The sequence below is a fragment of the Cetorhinus maximus genome, chromosome 11 (assembly GCF_964194155.1).
Source record: "Cetorhinus maximus chromosome 11, sCetMax3.hap1.1, whole genome shotgun sequence".
NCBI lineage: Eukaryota > Metazoa > Chordata > Chondrichthyes > Lamniformes > Cetorhinidae > Cetorhinus > Cetorhinus maximus.
In genome coordinates this window covers 63,282,819-63,306,718 of record NC_135889.1, presented here as the reverse complement: position 1 = coordinate 63,306,718, position 23,900 = coordinate 63,282,819, and the positions used below count along the sequence as shown (strand labels likewise).

At 39.7% G+C, this 23,900-nt stretch overlaps 1 protein-coding gene across 2 annotated transcripts in view; it reads left to right on the top strand.

Annotated features, from left to right (window-relative positions):
* Positions 1 to 23,900, top strand: part of LOC144686640 (cytoplasmic dynein 1 intermediate chain 2-like) — a 95,044-nt gene that overhangs the window by 4,670 nt on the left and 66,474 nt on the right. Inside the window, exons 2-3 of one of the 2 annotated variants that reach the window (XM_078552104.1) lie at positions 18,218 to 18,341; positions 21,231 to 21,342. In XM_078552104.1, the coding sequence (XP_078408230.1) occupies positions 18,228 to 18,341; positions 21,231 to 21,342 (226 nt within the window). In that variant the 5' untranslated portion in view covers positions 18,218 to 18,227. Of the gene's footprint in view, positions 1 to 18,217; positions 18,342 to 21,230; positions 21,343 to 23,900 lie in introns of those variants that run through there. The other variant, XM_078552105.1, reaches the window with a different exon arrangement.

Genomic DNA, 23,900 nt, shown 5'->3' with positions numbered 1-23,900 from the left:
ATCCACTCGGCACTTCTGGCTGAAGATTGTCGCAAATGCTTTAGCCTTGTCTTTTGCATTGATGTGCTGTGCTCCCCGATCATTGAGAATGGGGTATTTGTGTGTACCTCCTCCTCCAGTGAGCAGTTTAATTGTACACCACCATTCATGACTGGGTGTGGCAGGACTTCAGAGCTTAGATCTGATCCATTGGTTGTGGGATTGCTTTGCTCTGTCTATCACTTGCTGCTTATGCTGTTTGGCACGCAAGTAGTCCTGTGTTATAGATTCACAAGGTTGATACCTCATTTTTTAGGTATGTCTGGTTCTGCTCCTGGCATGCCCTCCTGTACCCTTCATTGAACCAGGCTTGTTGGTAATGGTAGAGCGGGGCATATGCCGGGCCATGAGGCTACAGATTGTGTTTGAGTACAATGCTGCTGCTGATGGCCCACGGTGCCTCATGGATGCCCAGTCTTGAGTTGCTAGATCTGTTCAAAATCTATCCCATTCAGCATGTTGGTAGTGCCACACAACACGATGGCGGGTATCCTCAATGTGAAGACGGGACTTTGTCTCCACAATGACTGTGCGGTGGTCATTCCTGCCGATACTGTCATGGACAGATGCATCAGCGGCAGGCAGGTTGGTGAGGATGAGGTCAAGTATGTTTTTCCCTCTTGTTGGTTCCCTCACCATCTGCCACACACCCAGTCTAGCAGCTATGTCATTTAGGACTCGACCAGCTTGGTCCAAGCCACTCTTGGGGATGGACATTGAAGCCCCCCACCCAGAGCATGTTCTGCGGCCTTGCCACCTTCAGTGCTTCTTCTAAGTGGTGCTCAACATGGAGGAGCACTGATTCATCATCTGAGGGAAGGCGGAGCACGGTAATCATCAGGAGGCTTCCTTGCCCATGTTTGACCTGATGCCATGAGACTTCATGGGATCCGAAGTCGATGTTGAGGACTCCTGGGGCAACTCCCTCCCGACTGTATACCACTGTGCTGCCACCTCTGCTGGGTCTGCCCTGCTGGTGGGACAGGACATAGCCAGGGATAGTGATGGTGGTGTCTGGGACATTTCCTGTAAGATATGATTCCGTGAGGATGACTATGTCAGGATGTTGCTTGACTAGCCTGTGAGACAGCTCTCCCAATTTTGGCACTAGCCTCCAGATGTTAGTAAGGAGGACTTTGCAGAGCCCACAGATTGCTGTTGTCATTTCTGGTGCCTAGGTTGATGCCGGGTGGTTTGTCCAGTTTCATTCCTTTTATGTGACTTTGTAGTGGTTTATTACAACTGAATGGCTTGCTGGGCATCAGAGGGCATTTAAGAGCCAACTATATTGCTGTGGGTCTGAAGTCACATGTAGGCCAGACCAGGTAAGGACGACAGATTTCCTTTCCTAAAGGACATTAGTGAACCAGATTAGTTTTTACAACAATCGGCAATGGTTTCATGGTCATTGTTAGACTTCTAATTACAAATTTTTATTGAATTCAAATTCCACCACCTGTTGTGGCAGGACTCAAGCCTGAGTCCCCACTAGTCCAGCGGCAATACCACTATGCCATCGTCTCCCCCTATATATGCATCTCCCTACATCTTTCTCTTGTTTATCTATTTTCCTCTTGTACAGCTTTGCTCAACTACTCCTTGCGGTAGCAAATTCCACATTTTAATCACACTCTGGGTAGAGAAGTTTCTCTTAAACTCCCTATTGAATCAGTGACTATCTTAAATTTATGGCCCTTAGATCTGGTCTTGCCTGCAAGTAGAAACATCTCTATGTCTACCTTTTCAGAATCTTAAAGACCTCTATCAGGTCATCCCTCAGTCTTCTCTTTCCTAAAGATAAGAGCCTCAGCCTGTTTATTCTTTTCTGGTGTAACCTCTCAATTTTGCTATCACATATATTCTTGGGAATTAGCAGAAGAAATTCAGTGTACAGAAATGTAAAGTGCATCGTACAGAAGCAAAAATCATCCAGGAAAGGACTATTACTTAAATAGAAAGAAAATGTTGTGCATGGGAAATAATCTTGATTTGATAAATTGAAGTTAACACTACAATGCTCAGTGTGTAAAGTAGTCAAATATGGAAAGGTCAATATTGAGCTGAAATAGTGAAGCAATCCTGTCCCTTTATAAATTATTAGTCCAACTGTATTTGGAATATTGTATACAGTTCTGGCCATAGTGCAAATAGATATTGAACTGATACACAAGAGACCAACTAGAATAATTAAGGGGGTGGAATGATTGGATTATGAACAGCAGTTATATAAATAGGGCATGTTCTTGTTGTAAAATAGAGGACTGAAAGTGAATATGAATGTTATTTTTAAGCACTCTAAAGGGACTATATTGTAGACCATGACAAGCTATTTAACTTAGTCCAGCATAGTGGAACTGGAGGACATGGCCAGGGTAAATTCAAAACTCAGATGTAGAAACAATGTTTGTGACTGAGGGGTTAATCCATAGAATAGACTCTCTGGGAAGATGGTGAAAGCATTTAGTTACCATTTAGATTACTTAAAATGCAAGTTAGATTGCTTTCAGAAAATAACATTTTAGGATATGAATAATTTGAGATGTGACATAAAGGTCGCATGATCGAGAGGAGCAGGTGGATTTGGACCTATGGTTCCCAAAGCTTTCCATCACTGGAATTTTCCTTGCATCATCTTTGGGTATGTTTTAGACTTATTGATAAAGATTAATTACTACAACTTATCAACATCATCGTCTTGTAACACGCAACTACCAGGATGGTCAATAGATGGATCTTGGTCTGTTTTTGTCTAGCTGTTCCTATGTAGCTATTTGGCTCGCATTTATAAAAGATACGCAAATGATATTGACAGTTGAAACCTTTTCCATTGGGTGGAAAATATTCAGTTACTTCCTTTCTTAGAAAATGGATTGGGTTTCTTAACTATCGTTATTAAACATAAAGGATCCCCTCTGGGATTTTATCATTATGTACAACTTCTTCTGTACTATTAGCATGGGTTTATTTTTACAACCTGCAGAAATGTTGACAATGAGCGGTAACTAACACTGAGTAAAATCAAGCCACAGAACAGAAGCAAGATCTTCATGAGGTTTATTTTTCAGTAGTGATTTGAATTTAGGCAATTGCAAGTAGTGGGTGGCAGCTTATTCTTCAATTTTGAACATGAAAATGAAATACAACAAAGGTTAAATTAAGGACACTGCAATTGATTGTTAGCCTGATGCTAAAGTAAAATTGTATGTTAGGTATTCACTGCTGTACGTTTTGAACAAAAAAATTGAAAGGATTGATTAGTTGTAGTTCAAGAAATATGATTTGTACCTGATTGTAGCTGAATAACCATATTGGCATTGCTTCTGGGTCAACTATGTTTTTCTTGTATAGACTGATGGATAAAAAAATTTATGAATCCTACAACATGTAAAAATTTTCAAAATGTTTGACTTCAAGCTATCAGTCTAAAATACTGTTACCATCTCCGTGGAGATCGTAAACATTTAGAGAAATTCGAATACCCAGTTAGCATCTAAAAGAAATTATGCCACAAAACTTGACAACTCTAAACAAAAACAAGCTTTACTGTATATAATATAAACAAAACAAGCACTATTAACTTAACACTAGTTTGTCAAGAGAGTATAAACCCAGTTTCCCATTTCTTCCCAATTCCACCCGAGAGCTCTCATTACAAGATCTTAAATGTTCATTCATTTCTCCTTTTGGAACCAAGCCAAGTGTGCTGCTCTCTGGAAATCACTTTGATTTCTCCTCAGTGTTCCAGCTAATCCCATGAAGTATGAAATTTCATGGGGATCCTTCCATTAGCTTTTGGCTACTCAGCCTCCAATTTTCCTTCAAAACCTCATGATTGTGGACATCTCAGCTCAAGCTGTGGCTTTGCTGCTTCCTTGTTTAGTGATTTAAAAAAATCAGAAAACCCCCTGGGTTTCTAATAGCCCTCTGCTCCTCAAGCTGACTTTGGACAGACACACTCTGTTTTCTCACAGTCTGCACCCAGGCCAACTGCCTTTCACTATGAGGGTAGATTTCTTCCACTGGCTCCAAGCTGGTCAAATATTCCAGCCTCTTTTCCCCTCATGAACTCTAGCTCCAACTGACCGTGAGCTCGAACCTGCATTCTGCAAAATGAATGATAAAGTTAGTATTTTCTTTGCTTAAGTGGCATGCCTGGCTAACATTTATCATTCTGTTTGCTGAACTCTCTGAGCTGCAAGCTATACAAGACCAAAGCTGATATTCCCAGCTTTATAGGACAGCCTGTCATTCAATCCCAAAAATGGCTTCCACTTATTCCCTTCTCCATGGCAACAGAAAGCACCTTAGCTAAGTTTCCATGTAGAAATGTTACTCAACTATCCCTGACCACACCAGCCGTTCATCTTAGAAATAAAGAGGCAGGTTTCAGCACAACTATTTACAATCTTAAGATAAAAGCAAAAATCAAGATTTACAATCTTTATACAGGTAACATCTTTTTGGGTTTCAAGAGACAAAGCCCTTTTGATTGTGGGCAAAGCAAAAGCTGTGATTGTCCTCAAAAGTAAAGATCCGTCATCTCCCTTTCTGTAACACAATTTGAGTTTTCCCCTTTATACTTACTATTTACCACCCATCTTTTACAGTCAGGTTGACTCCAGCACAGATCACATCATCCCTCTCATTTATCTTAAATTTAAAGATACATTCTCAAACTATAACCCTCTTAAAAATCAAAGATACGGTGTTAAAACCTAATAATCATAACTTTACTGTTTCAACAGTAGTTGGAAACGTAGTAAACAATGAGGTGCATAGTAACAGAATTCAGGAGTAGTGAAATGAGTAGGCAAATGGTTGTTGAAATTTAACGCCGATAAGTGTGAAGTGATTCATTTTGGTAGAAAGAATGAGCAGGAATATAAATTAAATGACGGTTTTAAAAGGTGTGCAGGAACAAAGTAACCTGGGGGTAGGGGTGTATGTTAACAAATTGAAGGTGGGAGAGCAAGTCATGAAGGTTGTTAAAAAGGCTATGGGCTCTTTGACTTTATAAATCAAGGCATAAGAGTACAAAAGCAAGAAAGTTGTGTTAAACCTTAGTGTTTGGGCTCCAGATGGAGTATTCTGGGCATCACGTTTTAGGAAGAATGTCAAGGCCTTAGGAGATGTACTAGAAGGTACCAAGGATGAAATACCCCAGTTATGTCGAGACTAGAGAAACAAGAAACTTTTTCTCTTTCTCTCAAGTGCTAAGGAACGCAAGCTCCAACAACTCATCGACACCAACACCCATCTGGGACCCTCCACCTCTGCTTGTCCCTCCGTCCCCACCCCATCTTCCAATCCCAGCCCCAGCCGCGTATTCACTATACCCCCTGACCTTCCCCTCTCCGATGCTGAACGTTCAGTGCTCAGCAAAGGACTTAGTTTCATACCCTTACGCCCTCATCTCAATGAATTTCGGGCTCGGCACGATGCTGAACTCTTCTTCCGCTGTCTTCGTCTCCGTGCTCACTTCTTTGGGCAGGAGTCCTCTCCCCGTTCAACGGATCCTTTTACCCACCTCCAATATTCTCCCTCCACCTGGACCCCTCCCTCTGGATTCTTACCTTCTCTTGATCTTTTCATTGAGAACTGTCGGCGTGACATTAGCCGTCTCAATTTCTCTGCTCCTCTCACCCATTCTAATCTGTCTCTCTCTGAACTTACTGCACTCCGTTCTCTCGGGTCCAACCCCAACGTTGTCATCAAACCCGCTGACAAGAGTGGTGCTGTTGTTGTCTGGCGCACTGACCTCTACTTCGCAGAGGCTGAGCGTCAACTCGCAGACACTTCCTCCTACCTCTCCCTGGACCATGACCCCACCACTGAACGTCAAGCCATTGTTTCCAGGACTGTCATTGACCTCATCTCCTCTGGATATCTTCCTCCCACAGCTTCCAACCTGATAGTCACCCAACCTCGGTCGGCCCGCTTCTACCTCCTACCCAAAATCCACAAACAGAACTGTCTCGGCAGACCGATCGTGTCAGCCTGTTCCTGCCCCACGGAACTCATTTCTCGTTATCTTGACTCCCTTCTCTCTCCCCTTGTCCAGTCCCTTCCCACCTGCTTCCGTGATTCCTCTGACACCTTACGTCACATCAACAATTTCCAGTTCCCTGGCCCCAACCGCTTCCTCTTCACCATGGACATCCAATCCCTCTACACCTCCATCCCCCACCAGAATGGTCTGAGGGCCCTTAGCTTCTTCCTTGAACAGAGGCCTGAACAATCCCCATCCACCACTACTCTCCTCCGTCTGGCTGAACATGTTCTCACACTGAACAATTTCTCCTTTAACTCCTCTCACTTCCTCCAAATAAAAGGTGTGGCTATGGGCACCCACATGGGCCCCAGCTATGCCTGTCTCTTTATGGGGTATGTGGAACATTCCTTGTTCCAGTCCTACTCCGGCCCCCTCCCACAACTCTTTATCCGGTACATCGATGATTACTTCAGTGCTGCTTCATGCTCTCGTCGGGACCTGGAAAAATTTATTAATTTTGCTTCCAATCTCCACCCCTCCATCATTTTCACATGGTCCATCTCTGACACTTCCTTTCCCTTCCTTGACCTCTCTGTCTCAATTTCTGATGATAGACTGTCCACCAATATCCATTACAAGCCTACCGACTCCCACAGCTACCTCGACTACAGCTCCTCACACCCCGCTTCCTGTAAGGACTCCATCCCATTCTCTCAGTTCCTTCACCTCTGCTGCATCTGTTCTGATGACACTACCTTCAAAAACAGTTCCTCTGACATGTCCTCCTTCTTCCTTAACCGAGGTTTTCCACCCACGGTCGTTGACAGGGCCCTCAACCGTGTCCGGCCCATCTCCCGCGCGTCCGCCCTCACGCCTTCTCCTCCCTCCCAGAAACATGATAGGGTCCCCCTTGTCCTCACTTATCACCCCACCAGCCTCCGCATTCAAAGGATCATCCTCCGCCATTTCCGCCAACTCCAGCATGATGCCACCACCAAACACATCTTCCCTTCACCCCCCCCGGCGGCATTCCGTAGGGATCATTCCCTCTGGGACACCCTGGTCCACTCCTCCATCCCCCCCTACTCCTCAACCCCCACTTATGGCACCTCCCCATGCCCACGCAGAAGATGCAACACCTACCCCTTCACTTCCTCTCTCCTCACCGTCCAAGGGCCCAAACACTCCTTTCAAGTGAAGCAGCATTTCACTTGCATTTCCCCTAACTTAGTCTACTGCATTCGTTGCTCCCAATGCGGTCTCCTCTACATTAGAGAGACCAAACGCAAACTGGGCGACCGCTTTGCAGAACACCTGCGGTCTGTCCGCAAGAAAGACCCAAACCTCCCTGTCGCTTGCCATTTTAACACTCCACCCTGTTCTCTTGCCCACATGTCTGTCCTTGGCTTGCTGCATTGTTCCAGTGAAGCCCAACGCAAACTGGAGGAACAGCACCTCATCTTCCGACTAGGCACTTTACAGCCTTCCGGGCTGAATATTGAATTTAACAACTTTAGATCTTAAACTCCCTCCCCCCATCCCCACCCCGTTTCTTCCCCCTCCCTTTTGTTTTTTTCAATAATTTATATATATTTTTCTTTTCCCACCTATTTCCATTATTTTTAAATCTACAACTAAAACTTTGTTAGTCTTTCCATCCCATCCCCACTAGAGCTGTACCTTGAGTGTCCTGCCATCCATTCTTAATTAGCACATTTTCTTCGATAATATCACCACCTTCAACACCTCTTTGATCCTTTTGTCTGTGACATCTTTTGATTATCTGCTCCTATCACTGCTTGCTTGTCCCTACAACCACCCCACCCCCCTTCAACTTCTCTCTCCGCGCGCGCACCACCCCCCCCCCCCCCCCCCAACCTTAAACCAGCTTATATTTCACCCCTCTCCTAACTATACTGAGTTCTGTTGAAGGGTCGTGAGGACTCGAAACGTCGACTCTTTTCTTCTCCACCGATGCTGCCAGACCTGCTGAGTTTTTCCAGGTAATTCTGTTTTTGCTAGAGAAACTGGGTTGTTTTCTTTAGAGGAGAGAAAGTTAAGAGGTGATTTGATAGTTGATTTCAAAATCTTGAGTGGTTTCCAATGGCAGAAAATTTGGTAACTCAAGGATACAGATTTAAGGTCATTATCGAAGTAACTAGAGACTACATGAGGAAAAGATTTTTATACATCAGGTCATGATGATCTTGAATTCACTGCCTGCTGTTAAGTAGACTCAATAACTTTCAAAAGGGAATTAGATAAGTATTTGGAAAGGTAACAAATTGCAGGGCTGTGGGCAAAGAGCAGGAGTGTGGGACTAATTGAATAGCTCTTTCAAAGACAGAGCACAAGCACATTGGGCCAAGTGGCCACCATCTGCACTGTATTGTTCCGTATTGTCCATTTCTGAATTACAAAATATATTAATAATGACAAGTATTTCCAAAAGTATAAGTATGGAATTTGGATGATGAATCTTGCCCAATTGGTTACTTTCTCTGTGCCACTCTGCTCAGAATTTTTTTCACAATGTCAGTGCGGACTGACAATGAGACTCCAAGGTACCTGGAACTTCGTGAACCATGGGACGAGCAGTGTCTCCTTAAGCAATGAGGATTAAGATTCGAGAAATGAACAGGAATGACTGAGGAGGGGGAATTACAGTGTACCCCCTATTTTTTGTTTGTACGTAGGCGATTTGACGTTTTTTAAATCTCCAACGATTCACTACCTGAAAGTATGGGAGCCTACACTTTTTAATTATTCACTTTCTGAACCATAAAGGTTGATTGATAGTCATTAACAATTATCATGGCATTAAGAAGGAACTTGTACTATTACACAGGGACTCTGCAGAACTTGGTATTACGCAGGTCTGTCTTGGGGCCCCAGAATTTTCATTTAAATTGGACTTGTCCATTATGGTATTAAACTTCACAAGTCAGGAAGGCTTCCAGCTCAGTAAAGCTCCGCTTATGCAACGGTAAAGGCATTTCAGCTTCCCCCCATTTGGAAAGAGGCGAACCTACTAGTGCTGCTACTGGTTGCCCAGTAATTCCTGGACAGTTATATATGTGTAAGCCTAAGTGCTAGGCACCAGCAGAAGATACAGTTATGAGTGGGCCTAATGCATACACATCTTCCTTAGCCTATGAGGAAATGCTGATTGATTTAGGAAACAAAAATATTCACTTACCCTTTTATTTATACCCAACCAGATGTGTTTCCCACCAAATACACTGGGGCCCCATTATAGGGCCACCTCACCTATAATAATGTCTTGATATAGACCCCCTGTACAGTGTACTAGACTTAACTCCCTATGACAAGTGTAATGGGCAGTTAATATGTAAATACAATAACTTCATGAAACTAATGGAAAGATTGAGGACAACTGCCATTTTCACGAAGCTCATGGATGAGTAGTGCAAATTGTCCATCATTTTGTGGCAATTTGCAATTCATGGGATTTTTTTTTCTAGCCACAAATTGCTGGATGATTGGATATTAATGACTCTGTTTTTCTCACACACAATTCTTTTCAGCAAATTCCTACGCAACATTTCTTAACTAGATTTATAATGAAATCTACCCATAGGGGCTGCATTTAAACTCAGCAGTGGAAGAACATTATATAGTGAAGAATGGGTTAAAATAAATAATTTAATTATTTAAAATTAAAGACAGTCATTGTATCAGACCTTTGTCGGCTAAAATTACAAGAAAACCTGGCTTTTTACTTGCAATTCATAATTAGCTGACAAAATAATGTGTGAATGATGTATGCCATTATGAATGTATAGCAATGTGTGACAAGGAATAGAAACCCCAGAGTTGTACATTGCCGCAGGTTGCTGCCAGTTTGTACCACTCCGCTGATAACTTCATGAAAATGCAGTTTGCCATTAATCTCCTTACGATTTTCATGAAGTTGCTGCATTTTCACATTATTGCCCATTAATCTCGCCACAGAAAGTTAACTCTGGCAATTAACAGTTTAAGTATCCTTTTTAATAACGTAAAAACAAAAAGCTAAAAGCTACTGTGGATGCTGGAAATCCAAAACAAAAACAGAATTACCTGGAAAAACTCAGCAGGTCTGGCAGCATCGGTGGAGAAGAAATCAGTTAACGTTTCGAGTCTTCATGACCGAAGGGTCATGAAGACTCGAAATGTTAACTGATTTCTTCTCCACCGATGCTGCCAGACCTGCTGAGTTTTTCCAGGTAATTCTGTTTTTCTTTTTAATAACGTGATAATTACTAAAGACTGCCAATCAACCTCTCTTGCCTGGAAAGTGAACAATTAAGTGTGGAGTCTCATTTGTTCAAATTTTGAATTATTCAAGATTATACTGTCAAACTTCATATTTTACTTTTTCTTATTACTCCTATTCTTCAATTTCTCCCTTCTCTCTCTGCCTGATTTGACATGAAATTCACCCACTCGAGTTCATCCTCCCTGTCTGTCCTTCGCCTGTTTTTTCACAATTGGTTATGGAAGCACACTTTAACCCATTGGACCCCCAATGCTCTTTGACCCTCGCCACCCTGCAGTCAGCTCACATTTCCAACAACTTAGTGAGCAAAAGATTTTAAAACTTAAACATGCATGAGCAAATGTAACTAACACAACGTCCTGTTGCAAGAAAATTTGGTCCTGCGAGTTTTGGTTTTAGGTTGCCAAGCCACTGCAAAGTGTGGCATGCAAGGAATGTGTCACGCTGCTCAAATGTATTCATAATAAAAGTAACAAATCATAGCTAAAAAGATGGTAGCTACAAATAAGCGCCATCTTTAAGGGAAAGGTTTTTTTGTTGGGCTTGAGCTGCAGGGGTTTACCAGTAGCTGGCAACTCCAAAGATGAACTTCCCTCTAACAGGAACAAATTTCTAATCAGCACTAGACTTTTGTGACCTAAAAGGAATGAGCTATACTAAACCCAGTTCTCCTGCAAGCTGTCCTGAAAAATTAGGAAAGGGTTATCAAAAAATCACTCATTTAAATACTGTAGTGCCTTTAATGCAGAAATGCATTTGAGATGTTTTACAGAGAAAAATGAGAACCATCCTGTTATATTTCTGTTCTATACAATGCGTTGTGCATTGCATAGTATAACATTCATGTCATAAAGCAAACTGTCCTTCAAGGTGCTATTAGTAATACTACAATGTTTATTCAACTAGTGTAAACAGTCTTTAATCATTTATCCTCTCATAACAGTCCATATATTTGAAAGCCACTGTTGAAAAGTACAGTTTTGCTCCCAAAATTATGACAGGGGAAAGGTTATTATCTGATGACATGTCAGTACCATCACTAAGATCTATTTCAATCTCTGTAACATTGCCTAACCACTCCTCTCAGCTTATCTGCTGCTGAAACCCTCATTCATGCTTTTGTTACCTCTAAACTTGACTATTCCAATGCGTCCCTGGCTGGCCTCCCATTACCATCTGTAAACTTGAGGTCAACCAAATCTCTGCTGCCTGTGTAATTTCTTGTACCAAGTCCCATTTACCTAGCACACCAATGCTTGCTGAACTACATTGGCTCTTGGTCAAACACAATCTTGATTTTAAAATTCTCATCCATGTTTTCAAATCTCCCCATTGGCTATGTAATCTCCTCCAGCCCATACTGAGATACATGTGCTCATTTACTTCTGGCCTCTTGAGCATCCCAGGAAGGGACAGAGAGAAAAAAAACTAAGAATGCACCAAGAATCGAGACTAGATGTCACAAATGTAACAAAAAGACTAAAGGCTCTGTATCTGAATGTGTGTAGCATTCGTATTAAAGTAAATGAATTGATGGCGCACATGAAGTAAATAAATATGACCTGATAGCCATTACAGAGATGTGGCTCCAGGATGACAAGGATTGGGTCCTGAATATTGAGGGGCATATGACCTTCAAGAAGAATAGGAAGCTAGGTAAAGGTGGAGGGGTAGCATTGTCAATCAAGGATGACATTTGTGCAATAATTAGAGATTACCTTGGTTCAGGAGATCAGGATGTAAAATCAGTTTTGGGTGGAGATGAGGAATAGTAGGGGAAAGAGGGCACTAGTGAGAGTGGTCTACAGTCCCCTAACAACAACCACAATGTAGGACAAAGCATACAAGAAGAAATATTGGGTGCTTGTGATAAAAGGACAGCGATAATCATGGGTGACTTTAATCTACATATAAACTGGAAAAACCAGATTTGTAGTAGTAGCCTGGATGAGGAGCTTATAGAATGCTTTTGAGATAGTTTCTTAGAGTAGCATGTTCTAGAACCAACCAGAGAGCAGGTTATATTAAACTTGGTATTGTGTAATGTGACAGGATTAATTAATGACCTCAGAGTAAAGGCACTCCTAGGTGGCAGCAACCACAATATGATTGAATTTTATATCCAGTTTGAAAAGGAGAAGAGTGGGTCTAAGACTAGTATTTTAAACTTAAATAAGGGCAACTATATGGGCATGAAAGCTGAGCCAGCTGAAGTTAACTGGGATACTAGGCTAGAGGATACATCAATAAAGAAGCAGTGGCAGACATTTAAGGGGATTTTTCAGAATAAATAAATCCTACTACAAAGAAAAATTCTAACGGGAGGACTCATCATCTGTGGTTAACTAAATAAGTTAGGGAGAGCATCCAGGGAAATAACTGCGCAAAAATGAGTGGCAGGTCAGCAGATTGGTCAGAATGTAAAGAACAGCAGAAAATGACAAGGTTAATCAGGAGAAAGAAATTAGAATATGAGAGGAAGCTAGCTAGAAATGTAAAAATGGATAGCAAGAGTTTCTACAAGTATTTAAACAGGAAAAAAGTAGGTAAAGTGAGTGTTGGTCCTCTTGTGAGTGAGAATGGGGAGTTAATAGATAATAAGGAAATGGTGGATGAAATGAACAAATATTTTGCTTCCGTCTTCATTATAGAGGATATAAAAAAAAATTCCAGTAATAGCTATATATCAGGAGGTGGAGGGGAGAGAGGAACTTGGTTAAATTGCAATCACTAGGGAAGCGGTACTGAGCAAACTGATGGAGTTGCAGGCTGATAAGTCTCCGGGCCCAGATGGTCATCCTAAGGTCTGAAAAGAGGTGGCTAACGAGGTAGTCAATTTTCCAAAATTCCCTAGATTCTGGAAAGGTTCCATTAGACTGGAAAGTAGCAAATATAACCCCTCTATTCAAGAGGGGAGAGAGGCAGAAAACAGGAAACAGTAGGCCAGTTAGCTTGACGTCTGTCGTGGGGAAGCTGTTAGAGTTGATCATTAAAGTGGCATTCACTGGCACTTAGAAAAACACAAGATAGAAAAACACAAGGTAATCGGGGAGAGTCACATGGTTTTGTGAAAGGGAAATCATGTTTAACCAATTTATTAGAGCTCTTTGAAGGAGTAACATGTGCTGTGGATAAAGGGGAACCTGTGGATTTCCAGAAGGCATTTGATAAGGTGCCACATCAAAAGTTATTGCGGAAAATAAAAGCTCATGGTGTACGGGGTAACATATTTGCCTGGATAGAGGATTGACTGGCCGGCAGGAAACAGAGTATGTATAAGTGTGTCTTTGTCTGATTGGCAGGGTGTGACTAGTGAGGTCCTGCAAGGGTGTGTGTTGAGGCCTCAACTTTTTACAATTTACATCAATGAGGGGAGCGAAGGCATGGTAGCCAAATTTGCAGACAACACAAAGATAGGTAAGAAAGTATGTTGTGAAGACGACAAGGAGTTTGTCGATGGATGTAGATAAGTTGAGTGAGTAGGCAAAAATCTGGCAGATGGAATATGATGTGGGAAAATGCGAAGTTGTTCACTTTGACAGGAAGAATAAAAACAGAGTATTACTTAAATGGAGAACAACTGTAGAATTCAGAGGTGCAGAGGGTCTAGGTGTTCTCATGCGTGAGTCACAAGAAGTTAGTATGCAGGTTCAGCATGTAATCAGGAAGGCTAATGGAATGCTATCCTTTATTGCGAGATGAATCAAATATAAAAATATATGCTTGAATTATACAGGACATTGGTGAGACAGTATCTCGAATACTGTGCAGTTTTGGTCTCCTTATTTAAGGAAGGATGTAAATGCGTTGGAGGTGGTTCAGAGGAGGCTTACTAGATTGATACCTGGAGTGAGCAGGTTGTCTTATTAGGATAGGTTGGACTGACTGAGCTTGTTTCCACTGGAGTTTGGAAGAGTGAGGGGTGACTTGATTGAATTATATAAGATCCTGAATGGTCTTGATAAGGTGGATTTGGAGAGGATGTTTCTTCTTGTGGGTGAATCCATAACAAGGGAGGCACTCCTTTAAAATTATGGGTTGCCGTTTTAGGACAGATGAGGGAAAATTTTTCTGAGGGTTTGAAACTCTGCTTCAGAAGGCAATGGAAGCGGGGTCACTGAATATTTTTAAGGCAGAGGTAGATAGATTCTTGTTAGGCAAGGGAATCAATGGTTATTGGGGAATGTAGATCTGAACACAAATAGATCAGCTATGATCTTATGGTGGAGCAGGCTCGAGGAGCTGAATAGCTTACTTCTCCTGTTTTGTATGTTCATAACCACGATTTTAACTGCTCCACCATTGGTGGTCGCACATTCAGCTGCCTAGTGTGCAAGCTCTGGAATTATTAAAGCAGCATTGTTCCTTTAAGTATGTAAGCAGTTTTAAAATTAAAATACTAAATGATTACTTCCTGAAAGTCTTCTGTAGAGGTGACACATAAAAGGAGATTTGATAACTAAACTTAATGACTGCTAAGAATTTTGGTGGATGATAATCCTGCTACTCATACCTCTTTCTGTGAAATGTGTCGTAAGGGTGGACACAAGAAACACCTGTCCATGTTTCTGGCAGGAATTGAAAGATCAAAAAATTGGGATATGATCCAGCCTAACTTGGTCCTGTCTTAAATTTTATCCCTGCCCATCTGAGTAGATGACCAGAAAATTACCTGACAGCTGAACTTTAGGAATGGCATTTATAAAACAGCATACAGAAACAAAAATCTGAAAAAAACCCATTATGGCCCAGCATTTGCTGTAGTAACAATGGTGAGGCTGTCAGCACTTGCAGTAAAATGGACACAAGCTTCTGGCTTCTGCACATGCACGATTAAATGCAGAAATCTCCAAGTTGCTGTCAGTGATACCTTGCTCCTCCACAGGGTATGTATTTGCAGTATTTGCCGATGGAATCAATATAGAATCACTGATTTGACATGAAATGAATTTAATTACCAACTATTCTTGCTATAAAGACCATTTAAAAAAAAAATCTTGCTCAGTCAGGAGTAACTAAGATTTTACTGACGTACGAAGTCAGAATTACTGGTGAACTATCTCTTTGGCCCTGAAAAATCATTTTTACGAGCATGGTATCTCCTTCCTTCAGGAGAAAATTTAAATATTGCGCATTTTTAAAAGAAATTCAATTTAAATTTCTCCTTTTCGTTCCAAATTTATCCCAATCTTTATTTTGCTTTCTGTACAATTATTTAAGTAATTTATATTTTCTACGTCTTGCTTCCTGCATTGTTGTCTGTGAGAATTCTTCAGTCTGATTGGTTGATCATTCATGCTGAGCACATTAAAGGATACCAAAATATTCAGTTTGCCTGGAAGTATTGGGGGCTCCAAGGATATCTGCTGACTTGAGCTGTATAATCTAAATATTCTACTTCAACAAGATTTTACCAGAGGATAGCAACCCTTCCCTTGCCAAAACCACAATCAGAATTTCTTAAGTTCCGACATTTCTTTGAAAAAAAACCTAAAACTAATTGCTCATGGTCCTTACTAATCATGTTAGACCAGAAGACTGATATGACTTCTGTATGTTGTCTTTGTCATTTATAACTGCAAGTCAAAATGAGCATTACTGCTTGTGGGTTCCCTAATAGACTAGGTCATAAAGCAACCATGCATTATACCTACGAACTCTGAACTATTTCATTTTTGCCTATTTTATATTTGTGATAAATTTTGGTTTAGAGTGGTATATTATTTAGAAATGAAGAATTTAGAGGGATCTGAGTGTTCGAATGCATAGATTACTAAAGATAGCGTCACAGGTTAATAAGGCCATTTTAAAAAAGAAATAAACTCAAGTACGAGGATTTATTTCTGGAGGGATAGAATTGAAAATAGCGAAGTTATGATAAACTTGTATTGAACCTTGGTTCAAAGTTTTGTCCACCAGTCTGCAAAAACAAATTTACAACGATAATATCAAAAATGTAAGGCTATAACTAAAAGGAATGAGTAAAACAAGGCTGAGTCTCTTCTCTCTTGAGAAAGAGATGGCTTAGGGATGAATTCATGGAGGTCTTTAAAATTATGAAAGATTTTGATTGAGTAGATACAGAGTGTCTTTCCACTTGCGGGGAAGAGCAAAACAAGAGAATGTCAATATAAGATGGGCACAAACAAATCAAATAGGGAATTCAGAAGAGACTTCTTTACCCAGTGAACGATGAGAATGTGAAGCTTGCTACCGCAGAGAGTAGTTGAGGCAAATAATATAGGTGCATTTAAGGGGAGGCTTAGAATACTTATGAGTGAGAATGGAATAGAAGAGGGTTATGCAGATAGAGTTTGATGAGGAATGATAGAAGGAGGCTTGAGTGAAGCCTAAATGCCAGCATCGACTGAATGGGATATATCTGTGCTGTATATTCTATGTAATTCTGTTCAATTGAAGCTGCTGATAAAATAACGTTTCTACCCCTCATACATTTCTAAGATCCTTGGTTTTGGAGGACTAAATTATGAGGAAACAATAGTGAAACGTTGGCTCTTAAGTTTAAAAAGACTACCTAGAAGGGACCTCACAGAGGTAGATAGCATATCGGATTTTTTTCAACATTCTATGTCAAGTTAAATGGTCACTGTGAGACAACAGGGTGCTGATTCAAACTGACAAAGCAAATTAACAACTGCTGGTGAGAATTCTACATGCAGAGTGATAGACATTTGAAATGAACTTCTAGGTGCCATAGTAGAGACAAAAAACTCAATCATTTAAGAAACAGTTGGATGATGAGTGGTGACTGTAGATTTTTCTGGATGGATGAACGAAGGTGGGCTGAATGGCTTTCCTCATCAGTATGCATTTTATGAACTTGTGAATATGAAAAGAGGGAGTTTCTATTTAATAGTAAGTTTCATTGAAGTGATCTTAAATGTTATAACCTTCAACTAATAGAAAAGTAAAACATAAGCAAGAACACCATTCTATTAACAGCACTAAATCCACCTTGAAAAACCACTTTTTGTAAGCTACTGTATATTTTTAAGATTATTTTTAAGGTAATTTGCATTTCAGCTGTTCAGAACATTTATATGGAATTTGATGCTGAAAAGTTTGGAAAATTATAATTTCATTTTCACCTGATGAAAACTGATCTAAAAATTGACACATCTATGTACTGCTGAGAATCCAAATTCTCAACAAATAAGATGGGGTTAAATGAAAGCTATGGAAGTTTCTGATAAGTGTAACATTTAAAGATATATTATGAATATTCATTCCTTTCGTTATTGTAAGAGTTGTAGAAGAGTTTGAAAATGGATGGTTTATTAATTAAAGACCCTTGTAACATTACATTTAGTGTCTTAAAGAAGTGTTGGAGAAGTATAAGTATTAAGTCGGAACACCTTTACAAGTCTCATGGTCTTGCAGTTTTAAATATCACAATTGTTTTGCCAGTAAATGCTAATGCTCTTTGCCCAAAAATTTGTTACAAATTTTTCTTATTGTCAAATCTGCTTGTGAATAATGTGGCTGGTAAGTGAATATTTCTGTTCAATCGATAGCCATTTTCAAGGCTGCTGTACGTACCTTTCCTCCTAATTGGTAACTTTAGTAAATTTCTGTGCTTGCTCTTTTTTTAGCTTCCTTATTTTATGTTTAAATCTGTCATGTCTGTACTTTGAGAACTGTAGAAATAATGCTTTAAATTAATCATGATGTTCATATGAAACATTTACGTTTGCAAGATTTTCCATTGTAATATACATCTGACTGTGAATTCCTGAAGAAATACAGACTGTTGCTTCAATGGTTTTCCAAGATTTAAGTAATGCAATATGCTCACAAAGCCATATCTTTTGAATGTGGAAGACCAAAAAGGGTTTAATTTATGAAATTGTTATGCTGACCTCTCTTCTGATTGTTTGTAACAGGGCTGCAATTATGTCGGACAAAGATAAAAGTGAGCTTAAAGCAGAATTGGAGCGCAAAAAGCAGCGCTTGGCTCAAATCAGAGAGGAGAAAAAAAGGAAAGAAGAGGAGAGAAAGAAAAAGGAAGTAAGTCATAAACTAAGCTGTACATTTGCATCCTCCATGGACATATTCTCCCTGTACATGTGCAACATGCATTTTTTTTTACTTTTATGGTATTTATAACTACCTTTATCCTGATAACAAAGAAAAAAAACTGTGCTGTAACCAAATTAAATGTTGCTTTTAGGGAGGTTTTTAAAGTGGACAATACATAGTTGTTTCCTGTCTATAAGTATATCTGGTGAATTTGAAACAGGTTTTTGTTTAAGAAATAATGTTGTTACAATCTTGGTAGAGGCCAGTTACTTAAAGTAGAGAAAATTCTAAATCCCAGTTAGTTGCTAAATGAATAAAGCCTCATGATTCCACGGTTTAAAACAGAGCAATTTTAACTGTAGAGTCAGCAAAGCAAGCACTAAATACTATCTATCCTATACCTTAGCACCCAGAATTAACATGAGTTTAGGATAAATTATCAGGCAAATTGTGGTTGAATATAAACTTAAAATTGCACATTAAATGGTAGATATAATTAAGACATATCTTATGAATTGGCTCAGCAGTCTACTCAGATTTTGGTGATCGCACTGTCACAAAATCCTTCAAAACTCTGCCTTCCTCCCAAAGAATTTCAGCTCTTCCCCTCCTAGGAGATAGTCTGATGATCCCTGGCCAACAGCAGTGCGCAACCAACCTGAGTTTCATGGGCATGGTCTTCACCATAAATGGCACGTGTCTGCAGAACCTGCTCAACTCTGTTTGGATGGCATAGATCCACCAATGTTATCTCTAAGTTATAGAAACAGCTGCAGCAACTATATCTTTTCTTATTCTCAGCTTCTGGATCTAGCCTCTCGTCTTCAGCCGCCTTCAGGTTGCTTGTACTGCACCAGTGGACTCATCAACTGCTCCTGCTCAGCTTAGACTGACCTGTGTCCGCTTGTATCTTTTGAATGGGTTCAGTTTGCTGGAAGTTTTGGTTTCCAAACCTCAGTTTGTTTTTGTTTCCATAGAAACTGGGAGGGTCAGTTTCCTTTCTATTTACCCTTCCTGTTTCCCTTTTCAGTTCAGTTTTTGTTTTAGTTAGGGCCTACCTCAAAAAATAAAATAAAATTTTAAAATGCAGATTCTTCACAATGTAAACAGGAGTGGATCAAATTCTACATTTGAAAAGATTGATTATTGAGAAATTGATAGACTTCAGGTGATCCTGTACATTATGATGCAGCTGGATTGTCAGATTAATATTTAATTTTTAACACTAGAATGAACCAGCTAATCAAACGTCACATAGCGCAAGAAGTAATTCCTTTGGAAGTCAATAGGACACGTTGGGATTGAGTACCAGTGCAAGTACCAGCTAGTTTATGTAATAAATGCAGATTGAAAGTACACAGAATATGTTCTATCCACAAAGATTGGTTTCTTCAGGTGGAAAATATTAATCCAATATTCCAGAGTAGACATGGTTCTAAACTTCTCATGCCTTTATATTAAAGATGAGGATGTTTATGAAATCTCCAGCTCCTGTTAACTGGCTGCTTGGCCACCATGATTCTTGACTGGAATATGGTAGGAATTGCAGAGCTTCCTTGTGATTTGCTGATTAGAGCATTATTTTAGCACTTTAAATAGCCTGCTGCTTTTGGCATTTTATATGTAAGTAATCTTATGTAATAACTTTACTAGATCTGTACCTCATTCTGAGGTATTCCTGGTGCTACTCCTGGTACATGGTAAGTTGATGTGGATGGGGGCAAGTAGGTTATCTCCTTATGTTGGTTCTCTCCCTAACTGATGCAGGTCCAGGCTGGCAGTTAGGTCCTTTAGCTGAACCATCTTGGTCAATGGTGATGCTACTAAGCTACACTTGTTGGTGCACATTGAAATCATCCACTGACCTTTCTTTCTCCTTTATTGAATGGGGTTAGAACAAATTACAGAAGTTTGAAGTAATTTGAAGTACTTCACCTGTTTACATTCGTATATCCTTCTAATAAAGTCTACACTGCAAATAAAATTGATTATATTTACCCACTTGCTTTGGGTGAAGACCCTTGTCTTCCTCAGCACTTTAAAGAATATGGCTTTTATCTTCCTCCCAGAATATTTGATTCATAAGTTACACCTTTATAGCCTGTGAACACCAGAGTGTGCAAGTTAAGCACCTGCATAAGCTAGTATTTTACTGATCTGCAGTTTATAAGATAAATAATATTTGGAAGTGTGAATTCGATTTCTGAATCAAATATGTATATTTTTTATTAGCTGATCATAAAGCAATTGTGTCAATAGTCATAGGGAATACCTAAAGTATTTTAGCTTCTGCGCTGATGTAAATTGCAGTGGTGGTGATAAATATTTAAATCACTTCAAAATAATACAGTTGAGAGAAGATTATAAAGAGTAATTCAGTTGAATGTTGTGATGGCTTAAACTTGCAGGTTCAAACTTCCAACTGTGAAACTGGAGATGCATTCCTCAATGTAATTCCCTAATGCCCCTCTAGTACTTTTTAATATTAGAATTAATCTCTTCTGGACAACGTAAGTGAAAATCAGGTGAGTTCCTGCTTTCTAAAGATTATTTGATCCCTGCTAGAAAGTACTTTGTGTATGTAAAGAATGGTTTGGAGTTGGTTTTAATGTTCTCCACAATTAAAGAATTTGTCAACCCTTGCCATCTAGGCTAACACATGAACAATGAATACTTTGGTGACGTATCAGAAAGCTGATGGCACCTGAAAAACTGCACATCAACAGCTTCAGGAGAAATGGGGAGAAAATTGGTTAAAAGAAAGATCACAAATTGGCTTGAAGTAAATAGCACACCAAATTTAGAATTATATTTTATAATCATAATTCATGGCCATATTTTGTAGAGGTATTGTGTTCATTATTATTTCTATTTTAGGCTGATCAAAGAAAAGAATTAGTACAGAATGAAGAATCTGATATTGAAAAGAAACGAAGAGAAGCTGAGGCCTTGCTACAGAGCATGGGCATTACATCGGAGCCCTCTGTTGGTATGTATGTGGATTTAGTTGATAAGGTATGTTTCATTTTGTGTGTTCAGGAACATGTCGTCCTTCTCTTTGTGACTATTCCACTAAGCCCAGTGCAGTTTTGTTTTATTTTGTTTCATGGATGTCAATTCAAAATGAGATTTGCAATTGAAACATGAAAATGAAGCCAAAAAATTGTTGCTTACTAATAATGTGCAATGGGAGTAGCATTTGATATATGTTTTTACCTGATGTCAGATTTGTTTGACACAACTGTCTAAACATGTCAAACTTAATCAGAGTGAAGGTTTAACAGATTCTATTTATTTTTGGCTTACTGAAATATTGAAAACGAAAGTTTGTTTCTAACCATTTTTTTCATCCATTTCTTATCATCAGTCAAATAAATTAGCAATTGTTAACATTACAAAATGCTATTCTTATCAGATAGTGGGCTATCAGCAGGTGGCAGTAGAGCATCATTCTGTCACTCTGGACAAAGGATGTAATTATGAATAAAAATGTATTTAAATTAAATAAGTTCAGCTGAAACATTTGTTAAAATAAAACGAATCTGTGTCACCTGTAATTTAAGTTCCGCAGTAGTGATTTGCTGTGAAGTTAAACCACAAATAGAACACTTGTTCTATCTGGAGATGTTAATTGGGCCTGACAATGGTACTATTTCCATTCTAAACTCATTGTTACAAAGGTATAGAACGATATATAACAAATCTCCTCTAGTGTTGCTCATGATGAATTGAAAATATGCTTTTTTATAACACTTGGATTACCAACTGTGACAGCAAAGTGGTACATTGGCAGGAAATACAGGCTATATGAAGGTCTGTAATATACTAACAAGTGGACCTCCTTGATGCTGCTCACTGTCAGAAGGTGTGGTTTTTCTTTTAATCATCGCTGGTGTCTTGATGTTGCTGTTTCTTTAACTCTTTACTTCCTGCTTTTAAGATGTTCCTTAAAACTACGTTTTTGCTGAGCTTTTGCTTACCTGCGTTTTTTAATCATTCATGGGATGTGGGTGTCACTGCCTAGGCCAGCATTTATTGCCGATCCCTAATTGCTCTTGTTCAGAGGGCGTTTAAGAGTCAACCATATTGCTGTGGGTCTGGAGTCACCTAAGTCTCCTTATGTGGCTCTGTCAAATTTTGTTCGATAGTTGCTCCTGTTGATAATGTGAAATATTTTCCTACATTAAAGGCGCTATATAAATGGCAAGTTATTGTTGTACTTCTTTTTCTTTCCCTTCTATTTAACTCTTTTGACTTGTCTGTCCTTTTCTACTTTCCCAGAAGCAAAGAGGAAAAAAATGAATGAGGTGGTGGGTTGAGGTAGTGTAGTAGGGACAAGAATGGAGACAGCAAGATGCTACACTTTTTGGTGGAGAAAATACAGGCCAAGCCAACTGGCTATCTTCCCACTCTTGTTTTCACCCTTGCTATAATTCAGTCTACTATTCATTGATCTTCCCATTACTGTCTCATGCATATGAACATATGAAATAGGAACAGAGTAGGCCATTTGGCCCCTTGAGCCTGCTCTGCATTCAATAAGATCATGGCTGATCTGTTTATGTTTGGAATTCTACATTCCTGTCTACCCTGATAACCTTTGATTCCTTTGCCTAACAAGAATTTATCTACCTCTATCTTAAAAGTATTCAATGACCCCCACTTCCACCGCCTTCTGAGGTAGACAGTTCCAAAGTCGCACAACCCTCAGAGAAAAAAAATTCTTCTCATCTTTGTGCTTAAAGGGCAACCCCTAATTTTAAAACAGTGCTCCCTAGTTATGGACTCACCCACAAGGGGAAACATCCTTTCCACGCCCACCTTGTCAATACCATTCAGGATCTTATATACTTCAAACAAGTCACCCCTCACTCTTCTCAACATCAGTGGAAACAAGCCCAGTCTGTCTAACCTTTCCTGATAAGCCAGCCCACTCATTCCAGGTATCAATCCAGTAAGCCTCCTCTGAGCCACCTCCAACACATTTACTTCCTTCCTTAAGTAAGGAGCCCAAAACAGCGCACACTATTCAAGATGTGGTCTCACCAATGCCCTGTATAACTGAAGCATAACATCCTTACTTTTATGATCAATTCCTTTCGTAATAAAGGATAGCATTCCATTAGCCTTCTTGATTATGTGCTATCCTTGCATATTAACTTTTTGTGACTCATGCACTAGAACACTTAGATCTCTTTGCACCTCGGTACTCTGCAGTCGTTCTCCGTTTAAGTAATACTCTGCTTTTTTATTTTTCCTGCCAAAGTGAACAACTTCATATTTTTCCACATTATACTCCATCTGCCAGATTTTTGCCCACTCAACCTGTCTATATCCATTTGCAACCTCCTTATGTCCTCTTCATAACAAACTTTCCTACCTATCTTTGTATCATCTGCAAATTTAGCTACCATGACTTCACTCCCCTCATTTAAGTCATTGATATAAATTGCAAAAAGTTGAGGCCCCAGCACAGACCCCTGTGGGACTGCACTGATCACATCCTGCCAATTAGAAAAAGACCCATTTATGCATCCTCTGTTTTCT